At 36.3% G+C, this 24,910-nt stretch overlaps 2 protein-coding genes across 4 annotated transcripts in view; both read left to right on the forward strand.

Annotated features, from left to right (window-relative positions):
* Nucleotides 1-605: 605 nt before the first annotated feature.
* pip5k1ba (phosphatidylinositol-4-phosphate 5-kinase, type I, beta a) lies at nt 606-23,163 on the forward strand. 2 transcript variants are annotated; one of them, XM_079861170.1, is made up of 15 exons: nt 606-734; nt 6,180-6,250; nt 7,576-7,644; nt 9,511-9,641; nt 9,939-10,056; nt 11,627-11,779; nt 12,118-12,414; nt 14,708-14,904; nt 18,275-18,355; nt 19,157-19,205; nt 19,306-19,390; nt 19,512-19,658; nt 20,755-20,884; nt 22,068-22,149; nt 22,285-23,163. In XM_079861170.1, the coding sequence occupies exons 3-15, from the start codon at nt 7,576-7,578 to the stop codon at nt 22,285-22,287; spliced, it is 1,542 nt and encodes a 513-aa protein (XP_079717296.1). In that variant the 5' UTR covers nt 606-734; nt 6,180-6,250; the 3' UTR covers nt 22,288-23,163. The 2 variants fall into 2 exon arrangements, with proteins under 2 accessions (XP_079717296.1, XP_079717297.1); XM_079861171.1 differs by lacking the exon at nt 606-734 and adding an exon at nt 5,393-5,614.
* Nucleotides 23,164-24,165: 1,002 nt separating this feature from the next.
* Nucleotides 24,166-24,910, forward strand: part of tjp2a (tight junction protein 2a (zona occludens 2)) — a 44,480-nt gene continuing 43,735 nt past the window's right edge. Inside the window, exon 1 of one of the 2 annotated variants that reach the window (XM_079860896.1) lies at nt 24,166-24,314. The gene's annotated coding sequence lies outside the window, so the exon portion shown is untranslated. The remainder of the gene's footprint in view (nt 24,315-24,910) is intronic. The other variant, XM_079860895.1, reaches the window with a different exon arrangement.

The following is a 24,910-nucleotide window of genomic DNA, read 5'->3' on the forward strand; positions in this document are numbered from 1 at the left end:
TTTTGTGAGTGAATGCAGCACAATCACGAACATAAATAGACAACTTTAAAGGAGATTTTCTCAATGTTTCGATTTTTTTGCACCCTCAGATTCCAGATCTTCAAATAGTTGTATCTCGGCCAAATATTGTCATATCCTAACAAACCATACATCAATGGAAAGGTTATTTATTCAGCTTTCATGTGATGTTTAAATCTCAATTTCGAAAAATTGACCCATGTGACTGGTTTTGTGGTCCAGGGTCACAATACTGTTTATACTTGCCAGCATTAAAACATTCTCCTTAAAGCATTCTATAAAAACAAGACTTAATCTCTTAATAAACTAATAAATGTATAGGATTAATTTAAAATTATTATTATTATTATATATTATTATTGATTTGATTATTAGGGGAAAAAAGTATTTTAGATGGATAATAAAAAACTTTAACTTGCCTAATTAACAGATTTTATTGTAGTAGCTTATGTTTACATTATTTACAATATATATATATACAAAAACACGTTGAAAGTGTTTCTCCCGTTAAAATGAAAACATTTTTTTAATATGCATGAGCCTACATTGTGAGCGCGTATCACGAACCTGAGCGCGTGCGCGTGGGCGGAGAGAGTTTGACAGTCAAAACCTGAAGCTCGACATGCTCTCAAATGTCACTGAGAAACAAGCTATGGCTTAATGATATCCATTTATTACTTGTAGGCTTCGCTTATTTTCTCAGAAAAACACTGACGGTAAGTTTTTCTTCTTCTTCTAGCCTAGCCTATTCCAATATTACTTAGTAGCCTAGCCTACTTTTTTTAATGTAGTAACGATCTGACATTCACATTTCATGCGTGAGCTCTCACACACAGCAGTTTGATGATCATTGTAAAGAGAAACACTTCATAACGTTTAACAATAACTTAGCACATTTAGGGCCAAATTGTTTATTAAAAGGTTAAACGGGATTTGTATGCTGCGTAAGTGTCTTTTCGTATTCTACATTTTTTAACACCATTCGTTAAAAATGTAATGAGTAAACTGGGCTGCACTTTGTTCTGTGGGAAAGTGGTTTGGTTTAACAGTAAAGGGAGGGAGCGCTACTTCCTCAAACGCTCTTCAACATTTGCGCACGAAGCCTCGGATGCTTTGCATGTTATACAAGCATCTAAAATTTTAAAGAAATGAATGCTGCATCACGGGCTGGCGTTAGTTACTGTGTGGTAGACTGGACATTACAAGGTTGTGGCCTCAAACTAGTGCTCGACCACTACCTGTTTTTCAATGGTCGATGCTAATATCTAGGGGAACTGATGGTTAATATAATGCCAGTGTGGTACAATTTAATACTCAATCAAGAATCAGATAAAATATCTAAGTTTAAACAATTATTTCACACAATATTTAGCCTAATCTCTCTCTCTCTCTCTCTCTCTCTCTCTCTCTCTCTCTCTCTCTCTCTCTCTCTCTCTCTCTCACACACACACACACACACACACACAAATTGTATTATATTAACCATTGACAGCGATTTTTGAAATGACATTATGCAGAATGAGCACTAAAATAGCCCAATATGTAAAGGATCATGTTCAGTCAGACAGTTATCACAAAATAAACCCTGAATCATCCTGAAGGGGGTTATTTTTTATTGACTTTGTCTTGACTTGATACGGCTGCTTATCAAATTATTCTGAACCCTATAAAAATATTGATTTGCAGTAAAATTATTTTATTATGTTAAAAAGTAAGAGTGACAATCAGCTGCATTTGAGGAACAATGGTCATTACCTTTTTGCACCATTATACAAACATTTCTTATCGCAGAAAGTTGTTGACCAATCAGAATCAGCAGTTCCAGAGAAGCTTGCAATAGCAGCGTAAAGCTGGCATGAAACGGAAGTTGCAATAATCTTTTCTTCATATGAAGTGGTGCAGGTTTGACGTCACTTTGTAGGCCAACTCAGTTCACATCACACTGGTTCCCTCGACAAATACCCAATTGGATTTTCCCAAAGGCTTTTGGATAATCACAAAAAACAAGCTCTGCGATCAGAGAAAATGTATGATAGGCTACTTGCACGTTTTATCCATCAAGATCATTTTCACAGATGAACAAAACTTTTATGAATTTTGAAGCCTGAATGCAGACGAAAGAAGTAAAAAGCTAAAGTTAGGCTATAAACGGACTACACCACGGCCCTACGAATTCAACGTCATCATCACTAAGCTTCTGACAAATCGCTTTAGTTTTTATCTAAAAACATTTTCCCAGAACGTTTGAGTTAGAAGAGTTTAAGAGCACAATTATACGCATAATGAGTAAAAGCGGACTGAGTTTACCTGTTCGGCGTGATGACGTTTAATCTCCCCGACAGCCTCTTAGCCACTTGTTAGCAACCGCCTTTTTCAAGACGCGTAACAGCTTCAAACCATCACGAGTGTGGTAATATTAGTCGTAGAATAAAACGTGAAAGTGTCTTGAGCTTGTTAACCACAGACCTTATTTCAGCCATTTAAACAATATCCCATTAAAAAAAAAAACATTGACGTCGGGACGATGGAAATGCTAAAATGCTAACTCGCTTCTGTTCTTTGGCCTACAAAGTGATGTCACACCTGCACTACTCTATTCTGACGCATATTCAAGTGAAACGGCTTGTTGAACGAGAACAAATGCCGGGCGGGACTTGATTTTGTCCATCAGGAATTGATTGGATAGTTGGATGGTTGTAGTTTGCTATTGGTGGATCTCATGTGAGTGACAGGTTATTGTCCCGCCCTTGTGCCAGTGAACACGTCATCAGAGAAGAGAAGAGATGCTGCAGGGAGTGGAAGTTATTTTGATTAATTATTACGAGGACATGAGAATAAAAAAAAATAAAAATAAAGTTGTGCACGGATAAATCTTGGTATATAATAAACTGTAATATTCCATAAAAAAAATTAAGAATGGTCATGTTTGATTTCATGGTGCCTTTAATAATTGGCTTGTCTTTCACTAGTCGTGATAATAGCCAATGAGACCGATACAAAATTCCTGAAATTACCATTTATTTTGCACAATATTCACTCAAATTTGAGTTTTCGAAATATTCGAAAACAACATGCACTACTGTAAAACATTTTTTGATCTCATAACATTTCAGTTCAGTTGCTGTATTCAGGTAAAAAAAGAACGAATGTAAAAATGGCATGTTTTCACTTTTTACAGTGAATGAGAAGGACAGGCATGATTGTCAACGGTTGCAGATACATCTATACATCTATATAGATCCAAGATAGCGCTGTATTTAATGTATGGAAAAAGAAAGTTAGTTGCTTCATCTCATTAAGCAAATTTACTGAGGTTTGATTAATATGCTTTGACATACTTACAATACAAACATCACGTAGACTAAACGTTGATCTCCAAAAGCTGTCATTTCCTCTGTTTACTCTATTGTTTACATCAGTATCATCTTTGTAAGTTACTGTTCTCCAGTTAATTGTAAGCCCAGCGCTCTGTTTTATAGATGTCCTGTGTTTACAGTGGCGATCTGAGGGGGTCATGTGACCGGTTTATGTCATGACTCATGTGTCATTTGTGTTCCCCTCACTCCACGCCAAATGCAAACAGGCTTTCCGCTTCTTTGCTCGAATTCACGCCTCTCCCCACTGATAAAGACCCATTGTTTCACCCCAGGCCGGGTGTGAGGCTGTAGTGATGATGTGAGAGTTAGGTTAAAAATTTTAGGTTATTGAGGACGTTGCAGGATTTGAGGAAATGTCAGCCCTGCTGATCCTGCCATCCTGTGATTTGGCTTGCAAATATCCTTATTTCTGGCAAACCCTTTGTTCCGTGTGTGAAGAACACGATTAGACCCTTGAGACTGAAGAGAACATCCAGTTTTTGAATTGGCCGTCCTGGAAAGTTTCCATTTATGTGTCAGTCTAACCAGCTGTGTGGTGAGAGATTTATAGATTGGCTTTTTTAAGTCTACCCATAATGCACTGGCTTCTTCACCAGTCATCAGTTATGCAATCAGTGGGTCATGGGAGTTGGAATTAAGGGTCGGGAAATCTAAACTGGGAAAGCCTCGGACAATGCTGTGTTTCTGCAATTATTTTCTTACAATAAACCTTTTGGGAACACTTATATCAACTACTGTTAAATCTCTGATTTAGATTTGAGAGTCATATTTATATAACCAAAATCTTTTTGGTTTGTTGTTGTGTAAAGTAACATTGCTTGAGCTATTCTGATCTTTAACAAGTCCATGCTCATTATGAAACCACTTGTTTATGACCTTACAGCACCCGTAACACCTTGTGACACATCACTTGTGTATAACGCTTTATACAACAAGCTGTGAGGACATTTACGCAATACTTATAGGGAAGCTGAGTTTTATATTTTCTGAAAACTGTTGGTATGTGGCGGCTAAGGTGTTCTCTACGGTAGCTAGGGCATATGGTCAGGGTAAAAAAAAAAATCATGATATTTCAGGTGGTTGCTTTTTTCCTGCATGTTTCTATGTTGGTTGCACCACATGACTTTGATTTGTTTTGAGGTTTTTAAAATATATAATAAGCTATTTATGTTGTTACATTTAAGTAATAATAATAATAATAATTATGTAAAAAAAAACAAAAAAAAAATTTTTTTTTTCTTTATTATTAGAACAGTTGGAACATCATGGAATTTCAAATTGAATGATCAAACCCCCCCCCCCCCCCCCCACACACACACACACAGTTTTTTTTATTGTTTTCTAAAAATAATTTTAAAAAGCTTTTTTAAAAAACATAAGACATATTCTTACAATTTTGGGGATTTATTTCTTCAAGAATTTAAGTATAATCCTTTTTTCTCTTAATTATAATACCATAAAAGTTGGAACACTCATCGAATTTAAAATTATTTACCTCCCAAAAATGTCAAAATTAATTTTAATTAAAAAATTCAAAACTTGTTCATCATAGAAGAGATGTATTCAAGTCATTGTACACATGAACTGAATAAATGAATATATCTGGACATACATTTTTTAAAAAAAATAGTACTGACCCTCCTTCATTCATATTATGTCTGTAGCGAGCAGCACTAATAACTGTTGATAGGTTTTTACGGTTCTATTTTTATCTTTATATATGTAGTATATTGTCTCTATGTGGCCTTATATTTTCAAAAGAAAAGCGAAACAAATGTAAAACTCTAATGGCTACCTATACCAAAATAAAATGAAGTTGGTTATAAAAGCTGGTTACTTTATATGATGTGCAAAGTATAATAAAGTGCAGTGTTTATAGCTTCGTGCCCTGTATATCTGATCATCTGCAGCACTGACACAGATATGAGCAAATCAGCAAATCCGTGAAAACAATAGAGCCTTAAGCAATATCCTCCTTGCCTTACCGGCCATGCCTGGAGAATCAGGACTCTTACGTACTTGGCTTGGTTTGTTTGCTTGTTTTGTGGGCAGGGACGTTGAGGAACAGGCCGTCTTAGAAAGGGTTTCATGATTAATTGCAAATCCGTTTGCTTTGATATTAGAGGCTATACTGCGAGGAGCCAGTCAGTACAGTAAGAACTTTAATCCACGTTCCCAACTAGTTACCGTGTTGGTTTGTAGCAGTTAGTGTGGCTGAGGTATGTACAACTCATTTATCATTTTTTTACCTAAATATGCCAAATATGGGTCTTGAGTTCTATAGACGTCAAAGAAGGAGCTGTCAACATTTAATAATGCCTGTATAGACTAATCAAAACCTGCAATGGTTCTCTGCAATGCTTTAACATGGAAACATGCTTTCTAACTACTCTTTCTCCTTACAGCGATTCCTCTTAGACATGGGATGTATCGCACAGAAACGTGTTTGTTTATGCTGCCATCAGTTTATTAACAGGAAATAGGCTGTGCACATCATCTGCTGGATTTGAATATCTTGCAGAGTCGGTTTCATAACATTCAGTGGTGTGTGTGTGGGCATGTGATCTGTCATTTCTGGAACGAATGAGCCTCACACATGTGTTTTTGTGTGTGTGTATAAATAGCTTTAATTTCTCACTTATTCCATTTCTCTTTCCATCTTTGTTTACTTTCACTAGCACTCTGTTTCCTTTGCATGTGCACAATCTTAATGTCTTTCACTTTCAGTATCAGTCACTGACAGACCCCTGACACCTACTCATGTTCTATTTATTCCTCTTGTAGACGCCAGGAGTCATTTTCGGCTGGATATGCGGTGACTCTGACCTCTGATCAACAACAGAGTGGTTTACAAGGTAAGGAGAACGCTATACTGTCCGAAAAAAATAGCTTTTAGCGGTACAACAGATTGTATACTGGGGCAGTGTCATTAAAGCGACTACTTGGCACTTTATCCATCCCTAAAAGGGCACATTAGCATGTTAAGAGTATTAATATGTACCCTGAAAGTGTTACTGTGAACCCTTTTGTGCTGCCCACCTGTTTACATATGGACAAGCATATGGATTTATGTATCTCACAAAACCTTATCTATCTATCTATCTATCTATCTATCTATCTATCTATCTATCTATCTATCTATCTATCTATCTATCTATCTGTCTGTCTGTCTGTCTGTCTGTCTGTCTGTCTGTCTATCTATCTAAATGAATCAATCAGTCAGTCAGTCTGCCTGTCATCTGTCTATCTATCACTCGATCTGTCTGTCTATCTATCTATCTAAATCAATCAATCAATCAGTCAGTTAGTCAGTCAGTCTGTCTGTCTATCTATCGATCTGTCTGTCTGTCTGTCTATCTATCTAAATCAATCAGTCAGTCAGTCAGTCTGTCTGTCTGTCTGTCATCTATCTATCTATCTATCTATCTATCTATCTATCTATCTATCTATCTATCTATCTAAATCAATCAGTCAGTCAGTCTGTCTGTCTGTCTGTCATCTGTCTATCTATCTATCGATCTGTCTGTCTGTCTGTCATCTGTCTATCTATCTATCTATCCATCTATATCAATCAATCAATCAGTCAGTCTGTCTGTTATCTGTCTATCTATCGATCGATCGATCTGTCTGTCATCTGTCTATCTATCTATCTATCTACAGTATCTGTCTTTGTTTTTGTAACATTCGTCATAGAGGCAAACAGCTTTTATTTTCCCTGATGCCATTGGCAGTTTTATTTGTATAGAGCGCTGCTGTATAAAGAGGAAAAGTGTTTAATTTTGCATGTGTTTTCCCTCCTTTGTTTCCTCCTTTCCTGTGAATAAGCAGAACTGCAACTTCTCTAAATTTTGTGAGATTAAATACCACATATGCTGCATCACAAAGGTACGGTCTGACCGAAACGTTTAAATTGTGTCAGGAGGAAACATGATTCTCGGATTTCTAATGAGCTTCTTTAGAGTTGCATCTCTTGCATCAGCAGCTTTGAACTTTACCAAGAACAGGAACATCACATGACTTCATTTCCTGTTTGATAATGTGCACAGCACTCACAACTAAAGCTACCTATTCTTATTTTAATTTTAATAGCGCAGTATTGTTTTTCTCTTTCTTGGGGCCTTGAGACAGTTTTTTATTATTGTAATTTTTTTCCATTTTGTGTATTTACTGTAAATAATAGATGAGTTCAACAACAGACGAGACCGGAGGTGGAAGACCTCAGAAAACTGGGGGGAAAGACCACAAAAAGGTGTGTGTGCAATGCATAACAGAACTAAGTTTTATCTGTACTTATCAGGGATGAATTGATTAATCGTCATAATTTTTGCTTAACCCAACATATTTTTCTGTAGAACAATGTATTGTTTGTGCTGTGAGCTCTTAAGGGATTTAGTAGGATTTGTTTTTTGCATATCCCAATCTGATTTGTCAAACTTGTGGTCTGAAATGTTGTTTTCCTACTGACTGTTATATAAAGCGACCACACTATAGCCATGTGCCATGCAATGTGTACCATGGACAGGAGGCTCATGATATAAGGGATATTAGGATATTAGCAAAGTGGATGTTTGCCCACAAAATGGCTTGCTGGGTTTAAGGGCCAATGTTTGTCAATTCCAGGATAGAAATAGCTGGAACAAATGAGGACAGAAATAATTCGACTGCAGGAATACGTGGAAAAAAGACACATAGAACGTGATACATTGTAATACTTATACATCTTACACAAAGTGTTTAGGAAAATGTCCAGGTCACTTTTCACCCCCAAATCATAGAATACAAATAAATACAAAAACATAAAGATTATTATTTAAATTAAGCACCTACTTGCCCACCTTCCCCACAATTACTGTAGTGCCAAAAAAAAAAAAAAAAAAAAAAAAAAAAAAAAAAAAAAATATATATATATATATATATATATATATATATATATATATATATATGTATGTATTTCATATTAAAATAATACATTAAAATATAATGTATTAAACATTATTCTATATAATTCTATATAATGCATTAAAAAGTAGTTATACTTAAATTGACTAAAAATAAGTATGATTCTTATCATTTTTAAAGTATTAATAAAACAACAATAATAATTTTGTCTGTACCAGATTATTTTCCTTAATGTGTTACAGTATTTATAATCTAATTATAATCGTCGAGGAAAAATTACAAATTACAAATAAATGTGTCTGGAAAAAAAAAATGGTAGTAAAATGTGTTTATTTGCATTGGAAAAAATGCTAAATATAATTTCTTATTTTCACTTGGTCATGTGCTTTGTGCTTTTTTTAAATTCAGTAGGGTCATTATTGTTATGATTCCTGTCTCGTGTTTAGGACTCTTATTTTGAAGTGTATTCTTGTTCCTATTGTTCCTGCTGTTTGACTTCCTGTTATTAGTTCCTGTTTCCTTTGTTTCCATTGCCTTGTTTGTTCCTATAGTTACCCTTGTTAGATTCCACTCATTAGTTTCCATAGTAACTCATTACCCTCACCTGTTCCTTGTTAGCCCCATGTTTCAGTCAGTGTTTGTCAGTTGTTGTCTTTGCATGGTTTGTAGAGTTGTTCTGTTTGTGTTTGCTTTGTTTCTTCCTTGCATGGATTACCTTTTTGTTTCTTTAATAAATACTGTTTGCCATTAGATCCAAGCCTCTCCTCTTCCCTGCATTGACCGTGACATTTATAAGTCCAGGATTAGTTTCCAAAATTAAAGTGAAAATAATTGAGTCCGTGAAAGACAGTTAGTTGGTTCAGAGTTATACTAGTATTCTAAATGTTTGATAAAACACTAGATTTTACACTTTTTTTGCCGCTGCCATCACAATCCAAGAGTGTTACAGTTTCACAATACTGTATTTTTTTCACAATACTGTATATTTTTATATTTATTTGCTCACATTGTGACATTCTACCAGTAATACCAAGTAAATGTCGTCTTGTAAATGCCCTCTAAACGTGGCCATATGCCTCAACTTCCTTGTCTATGACTTCCTCCCATGTGTGTTGTTACTGTAGTACTGATAAGAGCGGCCTTTATCTCTGCACAGTGATGATTATTTTTTCTGTACGTGTCAGTATTTTCCTGTTTCTTTATTCATTTTCTTCAGCCCACAGCTGAAGCCTTGAGAGGAGCCATCCAGCTCGGCATTGGCTACACAGTCGGCAATCTGACCTCCAAACCAGACAGAGATGTTCTCATGCAAGACTTTTACGTTGTTGAGAGTGTCTTTCTCCCAAGGTACAGTATTAACGTACATGTATCGAGCTTCACACTCGACAGATGTAATGTGTGGTTGCCATTTACTCACTATTCAAACACTGAGATACAATGGCCCTGTTCCAAATGTCAACAGTTCTGTTGTATTTTGATATAAGCTTGTGTAATATTTTCTGCATGATTAATTAGCACAGCTGAATTCCTACTGCAGTTGGTCAATGCCTAAAAATGCTGTACAGAGTAACTAGGTTTTGAAATTGTGCTACACAGTTTTGTTTTAATAACAAAGTAATGAATATTGTATCTTTTGTCTTTCAGCGAAGGCAGTAATCTGACCCCAGCTCATCATTACCCTGACTTTCGCTTTAAGAATTACGCTCCTTTGGCTTTCCGTTACTTTAGGGAGCTCTTTGGGATTAAACCAGACGACTATCTGGTAAGACTAAGATAATTATTTACAGTCAAGAATCCTGAAATTCTAGAGTAAGCAGGTCATTCTCAGGAAACATTACCATTTGTATCATAAAAAATAAATACAATTTTTATTATTTAATCTAAAAAAAAATTACTGCTGCTGAAATTTAAAAAGATCTTATTCTCAACCAAAAAAAAAAGATTAAAGGGGCTATATGTAGAATTCAGAAACCCTTGTTATTAGTGACACTGGTGGCTGTTAAGTGAACTGCAGCCAGCAACCTATTGCTCTTGCTCGCACTCGTGCGCATGTGACGTACAATACTGAACGTGATTAAGTGCTCCGATATACTCACTGCAAAGTTCTTTTTCCTTCTTTGCTTAGAAGTAAAAAGAAGTTTGAAATACCTTTGCAGTGATATACTGATAACGAACATCCCGACACCATCCACAATGCTGAGAGCGACGTTTAGATGAATGTGTAAATATGTGCAGTGCGCTTTCCTCTCAATAACAAAATAAACACACAACAAAAATGACAGCAGTGAGAAAACAGCAGTTAAAAAAACATCTGATCGTAGCGATGTGGATATGTTTGCACCAGTTCTCCGAGTCCCCGGCATCATGTCGACAGATGAGGTCATTAAAATCACACTGATATGATAGTTTGATTATAAAGTATATTTAAGACTATAGACTGTATAGATCTGGCTATGTGAGGCTGTAGTTTGAATGAATCCCTTTTCTTTGCATGCCACATTGAAATTTCAGTACGGAATAGCTCTTTCGCCATTATCCTGAACATTGTATAAGCATTTGTTTCATGTGTCATTGAACGGAAGAGAGGCTCTCGGGAGCGTAAACATCACATAATGTGGATTTTCCCAGCGAAAACCTCCCTATTCACATAATAAATAGTCTACAGGCTTTCATAGACAACTAGGATATCAGGGAAGTTTTTTATTAAGTTTCATTACAAGCTGTTCACACATTGGCAATAAAAAAAAAGCAATTAATACATGAAAATCCTTACAAATAATCCTTTAAAATCGAATGTTTTAAACTTAAAATGCTAATTTACTAAAATGAACAAAATTAATGTTTTATTTCAAATGTTGCATTACATTAAACAGTCAATATATTAAATAATAGGACAAAAAATAATAAATAACTAATGAAAAATAAAGTTTAGCATCCTGTAAATTATGTCATTGCAAAGTCATTGGGACACAAACGGTGTTATTTTCGTATTGTTTATTTATTATTCTAATATTTATTAATGTATTTAGTTTTTATATTTCTGTTAAGCTTTAATTTATATTTACAGTATTTCAGTTTTAGTTAGTAATTTTAGTGCTTCATTTGAAACTTATTTTATTTCAGTTAGTTGCCAAGGCAGCATATCATTTTTGTTTCATTTTAAGTTTTTCTTCCCATCTGATATTTATATTTTATTTTATTTGAGCCTTATTTCAATTATTAAGTAGTTTTAGTTTTAGTGAACATTAACTACACATAAATGAGACCATTTTAAATGAAAGTGCACGTGTGTTTGTAGAATCTGCATTATTAATGCATGTTTTTATCTGCAGTACTCTATTTGTAAAGAACCTCTGATCGAGCTGTCGAACCCTGGAGCGAGTAGCTCATGGTTTTACTTAACCAGTGATGATGAGTTCATTATAAAGACTGTGCAGCACAAAGAAGCTGAATTTCTGCAGAAGCTGCTTCCAGGATATTACATGGTGAGCCACACAACCTGCCACAAGAGTGACAATAGTACAGGAAGAAACTGCACTATTCACCCTCTTTAGTCATTCTTTTTTCATCTAAAACATTCCAGTTCCTCACATTTAAAATGAATGTTTAAGTATAAAAATGAGTAATGCAGACTCAAGATAATCATTTTATTGCCGTTTCATGGCCCTGTTTAATGTAGAAATACAGGACTACACTGCACATTAAAAACACATTAAGCAGTCAGTTAACAGTCAACCCCCTCTATCTTCTGGCAATTTTACAGTGAGTATACCATATTTTTCACAGCGATTTTGAAAAACGTATCTGTCCTTCTCGATTGCAGAATCTGAATCAGAACCCAAGGACCCTCTTACCGAAGTTTTACGGGCTGTACTGCATTCAGTGTGGCGGTGTTAATATCAGATTGGTGGTGATGAACAACATTCTGCCTCGCTCTTTGAAAATGCACTACAAATACGACTTGAAGGGCTCCACTTACAAACGCAGAGCGTCACGGAAGGAGCGCAGCAAATCTTCCCCGACCTTTAAAGATCTGGACTTCCAGGAGATGCACGAAGGTCTTTACTTCGATGCAGACACGTACAGCGCCTTGATGAAGACTCTTCAGAGAGATTGTCGGGTGAGTCGTGTTGTTGAACACTGTAGAACTCTTTGGGCCCTATTTTAACGATCTAAGTGCATGGTCTAAAGCGCAAGCGCACTTAGGTCGTGTCCGAATCCACTTTTGCTACTTTAACGACGAGAAAAATGGTCGGCGCGCCCGGCGCATGGTCTAAAAGTGTTGTCCCTATTCTCTTCATGAGTAATGGGTGTGTTTTGGGCGTAATGTGCAATAAACCAATCAGAGTGTCATCTCCCATTCCCTTTAAAAGCCAGTTGCGCTCACGTCATGGCGGATTCGCTATTTACATGTGCATCATTTTTTTTGTGAAATTTGCAAGCGGAAAGACAACGCTTCTCCAGAGAGCAAACGGATCTGCTTGTGTGCAAGGTTAAAGCTTACAAGCAGACCATCTACGGGACAAGTCGGATTCCACCATATCATTATGTACACAATAATAATATTTTACATTGTAATCCTTTTACTTTTAATATTTGGCATGTTTGTGTACTGCTGTATGCTCATATTTCTAATGCGCTCATCCTTCCCTCACGGGTCAAAATGATCGAAGCCCTAAAATTATACTTACTTTTTTTTTTGGTCCAGAAAGCTTATTTTATTTCATTCTGATAATATCTTTTCTATTTTTTAATGCAATTTTTTTTTGTTATTTTTTATTTTATTCACCTTTAAATTACTATATTTAATAAAAAAAATAATAAATAAATAGTAATTTAAAGGGGCTATGTGTAGGTTTTTACTTAAAAAAATCTTTAAGATAGAGTTTTCATTTGTACATTTATGAGCCAACCATGATGTAATAAAAAGAATGACACCTTGACTGTCCACCACGGTTGCCTCTATCAGCCTGTAGGCTCAATTGTGTGTGGAGGAGTCGGGTCCAAATTGGCGCGAAAATTCACAAAATGTGACGTCATGCGCGTTCTCGTCTACTTGGGCTTACATCCGTACGGCAGCCATTAGTAAGCAGCGGCAATCACTAGCAGTAGTGTTTAAAATGGACTCTGCGGACGGAAAGAAGCGACCAGCCTCCAGCACAATCCAGACACCCACGGAAACTCCACGTAAGATAAAAAAAAAAAAAAAAAAAGCCTTATCTAGTGCGGCCAAAATAGAGAGTGACCGGCGTCGGGCAAAGACAAGAGTCAACATCGGTCTGTGAGTGTCGGGAGTGTGTGTTACAGTGTAGTGTTACAAAACTTTTAGAGGTATACTTCAGTTGATAATATAAAGTAGCACTGCAACATTTTACTAAAATATGGTCTGTCAAACAATAACCTTACAGTACTGTAACTTTTCTTACCTCTGTAAACATGCTGGTGAATCTCGATGAGCCGTCTGTGGTTGCTGCGGCAACTCTCTGGTTGCTGTGGTCGTGCTCGTACGAGCGTGCGCACCGAGAACGAGCATGAGACTGGCTGCAGTTTCTCTAACGGCCACTGGTGTCAGTAACGGTTAGAAATTTCAGAACTTACGCAATGCTCCTTTAAGCACATTCCTCACATTCTTTCAACTTATAATTCAAAATAACTCACAATTTTATGCCTAAACCTTTTAATTCAGCTCAAAATATCTCTTGTGGAAAAACAATTATATAAAAATGATATTTCATGACTCTAGCCACTAGATGGCCTTTATAGCACTATTTGGAGCAAATGAGCTGTTTCCCCTGGGTCCAAAAGTCAGTTTTTCTAAGGATGCTTTCAGATACACATGTAGACATTATAAAATCATTTTTTGGTAAAGTTTTAGAATTTTTAGTTTGAATTTTGAGCATTTTTAGGTTTTTCAATGTGTATTGAAGCATTCTTCGCATTCCATTCATCCCTGATTTGTTACACAAAACTCCTCGAATCCATTACATTTTTTTGTTTGTATTTGTGGTTCAAATCAAAGGTCAATTTTTTTAAAAATTACAAAAAACATTCCGGGTCAAAATGACCCGAGGGAAGGATGAAGGTTAAATAACAAAAAAATAAACACTGCACCATTGACTTAGACCGGGTTTCAGTTGGTGAATTTCAGTCTATTTCAGTTGCCTCAAAATAGCAACTCGCCAACAATGCGCGTGAACACACCTCGTTTTCAGACCAGCAGCCCATGGGCGCACAAATGGGCGCAAATGCATTTGCTATTTAAACAACGTGGCGCAGGAGATGAAAATGATAACTGCGTCAGGCTGAAACTAGCAAAAAACACTTGCGTCGCTCCTGACGCTGCATTGCGCTGGCTGTATGATAGGCATTATAAGTGACTTGTGGTTGTGATTTCAATTCATTTTCTTCCTCAGGTGCTGGAAAGCTTTAAAATCATGGACTACAGTTTGCTTCTGGGAATCCATGTTCTGGACAAGAAGATGAGGGGGAGAGGAGGCCGAGGGGACAGTAAGCGTCAGGGTGGGCAGAAGGTCCTGTACTCCACAGCCCGCGAGTCCATTCAAGGAGACGGCAAAGCTGCCGAGCCTCTCGCTGACGGCGATGACGACACGTGAGTGGAATCGCTCCGTTTTCAGAGTAAACAGAAATAAAAGATGCCGTAAGCGGTTTATGTTGTTTGGCAAACTTTCACCACACGCCCTTTCTCCAAAAATATATCCTTCAAAGACATGTCAGCCTACTGTTCAAAAGTTTGGGGTCAGTACTTTTCGTTTAAAAAAGAAATTAACACTTTCATTTAGCAAGGATGCATTAAATTGATAATAAATGCTGTTGTTGTTTTGATTTTTTTTTTTTTTTTACTTTATATTCATCAAAGAATACTGAAAGAAATACAGCAGTTTCCACAAAAATATTAGCCAGTAATGGCTCCTGAACATTCAGCTTTGCCATCACAGGTATAAATGGCATTTTAAAATATATTAAAAAAGAAAACTGCTATTTTAAATTGTAACAATATTTCACAATGTTACTGTTTTTACTGTATTTTTGATCAAATAAATGCAGCCTTGGTTTAAGTTGTTTGGCAAACTTTCACCACACACCCTTTCTCCAAAAATGTCATTCAAAATTTGGGATCAGTATTTTTTTTTTAAAAAAAGAAAGAAATTAACACTTTCATTCAGCAAGGATGCATTAAATTGATAATAAATGCTGTTTTTTTTTTTTCTTACTTTATATTCATCAAAGAATCCTGAAAAAAAAAAAAATGCAGCACAGAAATATTAATCCGTAATGGCAGTAAATTTGCCATCACACAGATAAATGACATTTTAAAATATATTAAAAAAGAAAACAGTTATTTTAAATTGTAACAAAATTTCACAATATGTTTTCACTTTATTCTGATGGTCCCTTTAAAGGGTTAGTTCACCCAAAAATGAAATTCTGTCAGTAATCACTCGCCCTCATGTTGTTCCAACCCTGTAAGACCTTCGTTCATCTTTGAAACACAAATGAAGATATTTTTGATGAAATCTGAGAGCCGTCTCACTCCTTCATAGGCTGCTAGGTAATTTCATCTGTCGGCCCAGAAAAGTTAGTAAAGACATTGTTAAAATAGTCCAAGTAATTACAGTGGCTCAACCTTAAAGGGATACTCCACTTTTTTCGGAAATATGCTCATTTTACAACTCCCCCAGAGTTAAACAGTTGAGTTTTACCGTTTTAGAATCCATTCAGCCGAACTCCGGTTCTGACGGTACCACTTTTAGCATAGCTTAGCATAGATCATTGATTCTGATGAGTCCAGTAGCATTTCTTTCAAAATGACCAAAGAGTTTCAATATTTTTCCTATTTAAAACTTGACTCTTCTGTAGTTAAACCGTGTACTAAGATCGACGGAAAATGAAAAGTTGCGATTTTCTAAGCCTATATGGCTAGGAACTACTCTCATTCCGGCGTAATAATCAAGGAACTGTGCGGCCGTACCATGGGTGCAACAGGCGTAATGATATGACGCAGCGCCTGAAAATAGTCCCCAGCTCGGTAACTTCTTCCAACGTGACCGGGACTAAGTTTGTCTAACCTATTAGACCTATTTTCAGGCACTGCGTCATATCATTACGCCTGTTGCACCCATGGTACGGCCGCACAGTTCCTTGATTATTACGCCGGAATGAGAGTAGTTCCTAGCCATATAGGCTTAGAAAATCGCAACTTTTCATTTTCCGTCGATCTTAGTACACGGTTTAACTACAGAAGAGTCAAGTTTTAAATAGGAAAAATATTGAAACTCTTTGGTCATTTTGAAAGAAATGCTACTGGACTCATCAGAATCAATGATCTATGCTAAGCTATGCTAAAAGTGGTACCGTCAGAACCGGAGTTCGGCTGAATGGATTCTAAAACGGTAAAACTCAACTGTTTAACTCTGGGGGAGTTGTAAAATGAGCATATTTCCGAAAAAAGTGGAGTATCCCTTTAAGTTTATCAAGCGACGGGAATACTTTTTGTGTGCAAAAACCTCCAAAAATAACGACTTTATTCAACTATTTTTTTTCTTGCGTGTGGGCCTGAGTTCATGAGAGCGCTGCGACACACATGCACGAGAACTGAGAAGATGACACTCACAATCATTTAATGGGAAAGTGTGAAAGGTAAGCCATTCATTTTGTGGCATTGGTAAGGCACTTTTACGTTTTCTCGTTGGTTTCTCACGATTCGGACATCCAGGAAATGCACAGTTTAGAACCATTTTAAACACTACATCGAGACCCATCTGCGTCATCTTCTCAGCTCTCGCGCATGCGTCGTGGCGCTCTCGTGAACTCACTCAGAGGATCACACGGAAGAAAATTAATAGTGTTAGTAGAGTATTAGTAGACTAGTAGGGTTCGGCTTAGAATAAGTTGACATGTAGTTGCAAAGTTACTTTTAGTCAGTATAATGTCTGTTGGAGGAGCATCACAATAAATAGTTATCAGATATTAAGCAGACAGTCTACTTATACTCTAATGACAGTTAGTTAACATGTAGTTGCAAAGTTACTAATAGTCAACAGAATGTTCAAAAGGGACCATCAAAATAAAGTGTTACCCACATGTACTACTGTTTTACTGTATTTTTTGATCAAATATAAATGCAGCCTTGGTGATATATATGTTATACCATGGTCATTTGCCAGCATTGACAACTTAAAGCTGTTATTGATGTTTGCAGCGCGTTATTTGACCGGAAGGGTAAAACTGACGGTTATTTTAGTTACCGCTCGTAGATCTGTCCACTTTGAATCAGACTGAGATAAAGTGATACGCAAGATTACATTTAATTAATTAAATTGAATTAATTATTGAGAGAGAGAGAGAGAGAGAGAGAGAGAGAGAGAGAGATTATTACTTGTGTCTTCAGCATCTCTCTCTATATATTAACAATGATGCTGTGAGTTTAATTCAAAACCAGCAATGTTATCCCCTTGTTACTGAGAAATATAATAATGTAGCGATTCAGTTGCAAAGCTATTTTATTACTAAAAGTTGCAGGGCAGCATTGAAAAGTTTCTGTGCTCCTGAATGTCTCTGTGTGTGCACGCGCAGCGCAATCTCCAATTGACGAATGTGTGTGTGCGATTCAACAAAAACAGTGCATTAAATATAGAACGGTGATTAAACTGACTGGAACTACCTGTGCATTAAACGGTTTTATTGCACACCTTCCAGCCAATCAGAATAGAGTATTCAGAAAGACCATGGTATAAATATATATAATTATTTTATTTTTTTTATTATTTTCAGCTAATCTGAATACACAAAATGATTCTTAGTAAAAATAGTGTTGTCAGGGAATCTGATCGACTACAAAAGGGGGATATTAGAATGTCAAAAAATGTAAAATGCTTCCTCTGTTCTTTTAAAACATTTCCAATAGATTTTATGACTGACCTTGGATTAGTTTTGAAATAATCATGTGGTTTTTTTTCTAGATTGGGTGGCATCCCTGCTAAACACAAAGAAGAGAAGTTGCTGATATTTTTGGGGATTATTGATATCCTGCAGTCCTACAGGTATGAGTCTCCTTATAACGGTTATGTTACAGTTCCTGTGTTTCCTTTCTGTGTTTAGTTCCGGTTCCCGTTGTTAGTTTGTTTCTGTGGTTACTAACTGATTGTTTGATTATGTTCACCTGTTCTTCATTTAGTTTCCTTTGTTTGTATCTAGTATTTATACTTCCTCGCTGCGTCCGAAATCGAATACTTCCCTGCTATATAGTATGCGATAAACAGTAAGCCAAAAGAGAAGTTTGTGCGAATACACATAGTATTGGAAAAACAGTAGGTGAGAAGTCCCCGGATGACCCACTACTTCCGGTGAGATTCTGAAGTGTGTCTTCAATGGACACTTTACTAACTCATGAGGCCGAGGGACAGGATTTGTGAATGGCAGTGAAGCAACGCAACTGACGCTGGGAGGCCATGTGACAGCATGTAGTATGTCCGGATTACATCCATACTACATACTTTCATACTTATATAGAGCGTACCATTTTTAACGGTCGCGATGTAAATTCAAATTCAAATGTAGCACCTGCTTATTAGACAGTATGCGATTTCGGACGGAGTGCATGTGTTTCAGTTTCTCTTGGTCAGTTCTTGTCTGAGATTACGTTTGTGTTAATGTGTGGTTCTTTGTGATCTCCTGTGAGTTTGAGTTTGTAAATAAAGTCTATATATTGTGGATTACACCGCTGGTCTTCATCAGCCACATGACTGTGACACACCTGACAAAAAATGAATACTTCATAATTACTGATACTGATATTCATAATTAAATGTTGAATACTGAATATTTCTATCTTACACACATAGACTTATAAAGAAGGTTGAACACTCGTGGAAGGCTCTTGTGCATGATGGTGTATGTATTTTTCCTTTTTTTAGACTGAAATATTCTTTTCTTATATACTACTATTTGAACATTATTATGATTTATGGCTCTTTGCAACTTTGCATGCTAGGACACAGTATCTGTCCATAGACCTAATTTCTACGCTGACAGATTCCTGAAATTCATGGGTGGCACAGTATTTAAAAAGATTCACCGTAAGTTTAATGCTTCTTTATTATTTACAATGGAATTTTGATTAAATGAATATGATCATTTGAAATGCTGTACCACATCTCACATTTCTCCCTCTTTCTTTCCCCCCTTCTTTACTTTTAGCTCTTCGTGGTACGTCCTCGAAAAGGAAGAAAAGCTCTATCTATTGTAGGTCAGCCTCACAGGAAGTTCTGTCGACTGTAAAAGAAGAGAGTCAAGAGGAGAGGAGGGCGCAAAGCCTCGAAAAACTCGAAAACATCGATGATACAGGTGCTTCTTGTACTAGCCGACTTAGAAGAGTATTTCCCTTTTACACACATTTAAAAATCTTACAGTTCAACCAAAAAAAATGTATTCTGTCATTATTTAGTGCATATCATTCCAAACATGCATGATGTTGTTATTTTTAGCAACAATATGATAACGATATGAGGGTGAGCAAATAATCATAGACTTTGAAAATGGATCTCTCTTTTTTCTTGAAAAAGAAGTTCACTTATTGAATGTGCACTTGTAGATTTTAAAAGTACATTTTTAAAAAACTATTCTTCCCGATAACATAGTATTACTGAAATACTGTAAAAGGCCACTTAAGTGAACTTAAAGAGAGTACGCTTTTAATGAGTATTTCTTAACACACTTGAGTACACTTTTAAAAAGTATGTAATGCCAAATTAATAGTTTTACATTAAAGCATATTTTAAATCATTGTGTTTTTATAGTCTTTTGTCATGCTTTCAAGAAGTACACTTAATTTAATGTGTTGACTAACATACTTAAGCACATGCAAAGTACTTGATTATCGTTTTAACTATAGTGTTTTTGTAATGATTTGAGTGGTTGCAATGAGCGCACGATAAATGGAGTACAACAAACAAACAGTCTTTAATCAAAATCCAACTAGGAATAACTAGGAGTAAAGATACACAACCACGTATAGCGCAAACAATGGAAACTAAGGGCTTACATACACAATTGAGGCTAATCAACACAAACTGAAACAGGTGCGTAACTTAATCAGTAACCAAGGAAACTAACGAATGGTGGGAAAATGAGAACAAAGGAAACAGGAACTAGAACTAAACCAAAAACATACATGTGATAGTGTGGTACAGTATTATATTTAAAGTTAATATTAAATTGCAACTTCATCACAAATGTGTAATTACAAATATATTTAAATACATGACACGTGTATTGAAATTACATAAAGGTGTACATAAGTTGTTTCATTCGCTACATTCGTTTCAAGTATAGTATTTCCATAAGTACTCTTTTTAAAAGTATACTAAAGTGTACTTCTATTTTTACAAGGGATGCCATACAATTTTTGATAATTTCTTCCAATGCTACTTCTGTTTGACAGATACACTCTCCTCTCAGAAACCTGATGTTATTCCAAGCTCCACAAGACTCGATCCAGCGATTTCAGCGGCCACTTTGTCTTCTGCTTACTCTATAGATGATGTGACCACTGAACTGCAAACAGAAAACAGGTGTTTATCTAACACATATGCTTACACACACACACACACACACACACATACTCACACAAACACGCTCGCTCACACACATGCACGCTCACTGACACACACACATGCTCACACACACACGCTCGCTCACACACACATTCTCTCACACACACGTGTGTGTCACTGATACACACACATGCTCACACACATGCTCACACACACGCTCGCTCACACACACATACTCTCACACACTCATGCTCGCTCACACACACATACTCACACACACACGCTCACTGACACACACATGCTCACACGCTCACACACACACACGCTCACTGACACATGCTCACACACACGCTCGCTAGCACACACATACTCTCACACACACGTGTCACTGACACACACACATGCTCACACACACACGCTCGCTCACACACACATTCTCTCACACACACGTGTGTGTCACTGATACACACACATGCTCACACACATGCTCACACACACGCTCGCTCACACACACATACTCTCACACACACGCTCGCTCACACACACATACTCACACACACACACGCTCACACACACACGCTCACTGACACATGCTCACACACACGCTCGCTAGCACACACATACTCTCACACACACGTGTCACTGACACACACACATGCTCACACACACACACACGCTTGCTCACACACACACACACATACTCACACATGCACTCACTGACACACACACTCATGCTCACACACACACTCACGCACACTCACACCCTTACACACACACACACACACACACACACACACACACACACACACAGACACTCACACACACACACACACACACACACACGTTTTAATGGGGACTTTCCATAGACGTAATGGCTTTTACACTGTACAAACTGTATATTCTGTCCCCTTACACTAACCCTGACCCTGACCCTAAATCACACAAAACTGCATTTTTACATTTTCACAAAATTTAATTTCATATGATTTATAAGTTGTTTTCCTCACACATTTCTGGTCCTCATAACGTTGGGAATACCTGGACCACACGCCCACACTTACTCACACTAATATATACATATTAGTTTAATTAAAAAGGTCTTTGTGAACTTCCATATTTCTTCACAGGACTTAAATACAATGTTATTGGCACCATAGCTTTCTGTCTGACTTATCACGGTTTCTTTTCTTCTTTTGTGTAGAACGTCGAGCTCGACTCTTGCTCTGGAGGACAGCGCTCCTCCTCTTCCGGGCACACCCGAGTCTGGTCTGGACGTCTACCTGGTCAGTAGAGTCGAGTTAAAGCACATATCACTGCTCTCATTGCATGACTGGTGTTGTAGTTCCCCTGGAACTCAAACTCTTTTGTGTCATTCGCTCCAGATCATTGATTGTGGCTTATATTATTTTCTCTTTAAGTGATGCGTAAGGCTTTCTGAAGTGGACCAGATCATCGAAACATTGCTGTTTCACCCGTCACTCCACAACTTTGCACAATGGATATCTCTAGCTGCTAATTCACACGGACTGAGAAAAGCCTTATACGTTTGAAACAATGGCAGAGTGATTGCCACACTATAGTACTGCAGTGCCTTACACTGTGCACTTTGTACCCACTCGAAAACACAAGTTTGTTGCATAATAATAGTTACACACACTCCCATTAGACCAGTGTACTGTAACTGTCTCATAAATGCACTGGTCGGTACACATGTTAAAGGCGTGACACCTGATTAAAGCATGTGTCATTCAAAGAAATGTATAATTTATTCTATAATAATCATGGTATAATTGTATTGTGAGCACTCCTGACTTGTATTGTGTGAGTAATGATTTCATTCATTTTTTTGATCATTACAGTACGATGACTAGTACCAAAAATTAAGTTTTGGTCATGTGATTTTGATGTACAATCAGCACAATTATAATGGTCTATGTTACTTTGTGTAAAGATTTAAATGGGTTTAAAAGTTAAAAACCATCAATCTTTAAAAAACTTTTTATAAAAATGTATTTAAATATATTTTGATTAGAGTAATATATTAATTAAATGTGCTTTTATGTATAATGTTTTTAGTTGCTATTAAATGCTGCATCTTCAGTAGAACTTTTCTACTTTTTCTGCCTTGCATGAATTTGTCTGTCTATAAAATATGCCTGAAGAGCTGTAAGGTATATTAATGCACCAATAATTATTTGTTCTAGTTATTCTAATGTTTAATTAACTTAATTAAAAATTAGCAGTTATAAAATATGGAGGATCAAGCCTGCAGAAATAAAAAATAAATAATTCAATTTAATCCTGAATTTATTTATATTTTCATATATATATATATATATATATATATATATATATATATATATATATATATATATATATGTATATATTTATATATAATTTTTTTTTTTACATTTATTTATGCGTTCATTTATATTTAACTATAGCCACATGTATTTATTTCCATGTTTATTTATTTCTGCAGATTTGGTCCTCCATAATATTGTGCAAGACATAATAACTGCTTGCAATAGACAAATACAATCCACTAGGGGGTGTTTTGGTGTTGTTTGTCCCAGTAGGATATGCTCTTTGATCAAACCAATATATTATGTATATTATGCACTGTATTTATTACATCAAAATGTATATTACAATGGGATGGGGGTAATGTCTCTTTAAGGATAATATGCCTATTTCTAGTCTCAAATAAAAATATATTTTATTGAATTTTGTTTGAAGCAACGCAATTCATGTGAAAAGAAATTATGAAAGTTTTATACGATTAATAAACATTTAAATATAAAGAGAGGAAGATTAATAGTCGCAAATACCGATAAGGCATCATGTGTCACCATAAGCATATTTGAGCAAGATATTAGTGATTTTAAGTACAGATTCAAAATAACCCCTTCAGCTCTTTTTTTTTTTTTTAAATCACTTTTCTCAACATCTCAAATAACAACACCATATAACCTAGAAGAACCGAAAATCATGCTCGTGTCTCAAAATGGATATGATTATTGCACGGAATATGATTTTACAAATAATCTAAAAAAAAACATTTATTTATTTTTATTTACCCTATTAAACGTAATGATATATTTTCGACATTTTATATTTTTATATATATATATTCTGACTATTATGATAAAACAAAATAGGGTACAAGTTTAACCACTACATGGCAGAAAGACTAAACTCTTGACTAATCAAATGGTCAGATATGCACAGGAATGAAGCGGCGTGGTCACGTGGTTTGAGTCACTGCTGGGCTCACCTGCGCGCTCACGGACACGCCCATACCTGGAGGATCCAGGAAATCTGGGATTGTACACTGAATCGAGGTGTTCAAACTTTCTCTGGAAGTGTCCAGTCACATATAGATCACCCCGAACCCAGCACGTTTCTGGCAGGAGTTTACGGATCTTCAGTATCGGCCTCTCTAAAGGTAACGTTACGCTCTTCACACTGGAGCAGTTTTGTTGTTTCGGTCGCATTTCCCTGTTCACTGGTTTCGGTAGTCTATTGTTTAGGGGAGGAGGCTGATAAAAACTTAAGTAATGTCACTGGAACGTACAACAGCTGCTGTTAGATTATGTACACATTAATGTGAACTTTAGTACGGACTTGTGTGTGCTTTTATAATTTCGTTGAATGCAGTTGTCGTGTTTTTGGCAGCGTGTTTCTTCAGGCCTACAGTAGCCCGTCCTGTCATGAAAGACCAGTGTGTTCTCTGACTTTGTCCAGTGTGTGTGTGTGTGTGTGTGTGTGTGTGTGTGTGTGTTTCTCACGAAAGTGTGTTTTCCTCTCACGCGTGATTTTGAGTTTCGTGTGTGTCATAACGCTGTTTTAAGACATCTAACTAAACGCATTTTAAACTTTTTCTTCTTTGGAAATTTTTTTTTTTTTTTTTTTGGTAACTTAAATGGAAAAACTTATTTAAAAACTAGAAAAAGTGTAAAAGAAAGTTATTTAAAAAAAAAAAAACTTTAGTAGATTTACAATCATGTATTATTTTCCTTTAAAAAAAAGGTTAACAAAACT

The sequence above is a fragment of the Squalius cephalus genome (assembly GCF_949319135.1).
Source record: "Squalius cephalus genome assembly, chromosome: 24".
NCBI classification, from domain to species: domain Eukaryota; kingdom Metazoa; phylum Chordata; class Actinopteri; order Cypriniformes; family Leuciscidae; genus Squalius; species Squalius cephalus.

What these genes read in the sequence shown, in the direction of transcription:
- pip5k1ba (XM_079861170.1), top strand. Translation starts at nt 7,576, where the DNA reads ATGAGTTCAACAACAGACGAGACCGGAGGTGGAAGACCTCAGAAAACT. An exon ending in GATATCCTGCAGTCCTACAG is followed by an intron (nt 18,356 to 19,156) that starts GTATGAGTCTCC and finishes TTACACACATAG; the next exon opens with ACTTATAAAGAAGGTTGAAC. An exon ending in CGAAAACATCGATGATACAG is followed by an intron (nt 19,659 to 20,754) that starts GTGCTTCTTGTA and finishes TCTGTTTGACAG; the next exon opens with ATACACTCTCCTCTCAGAAA.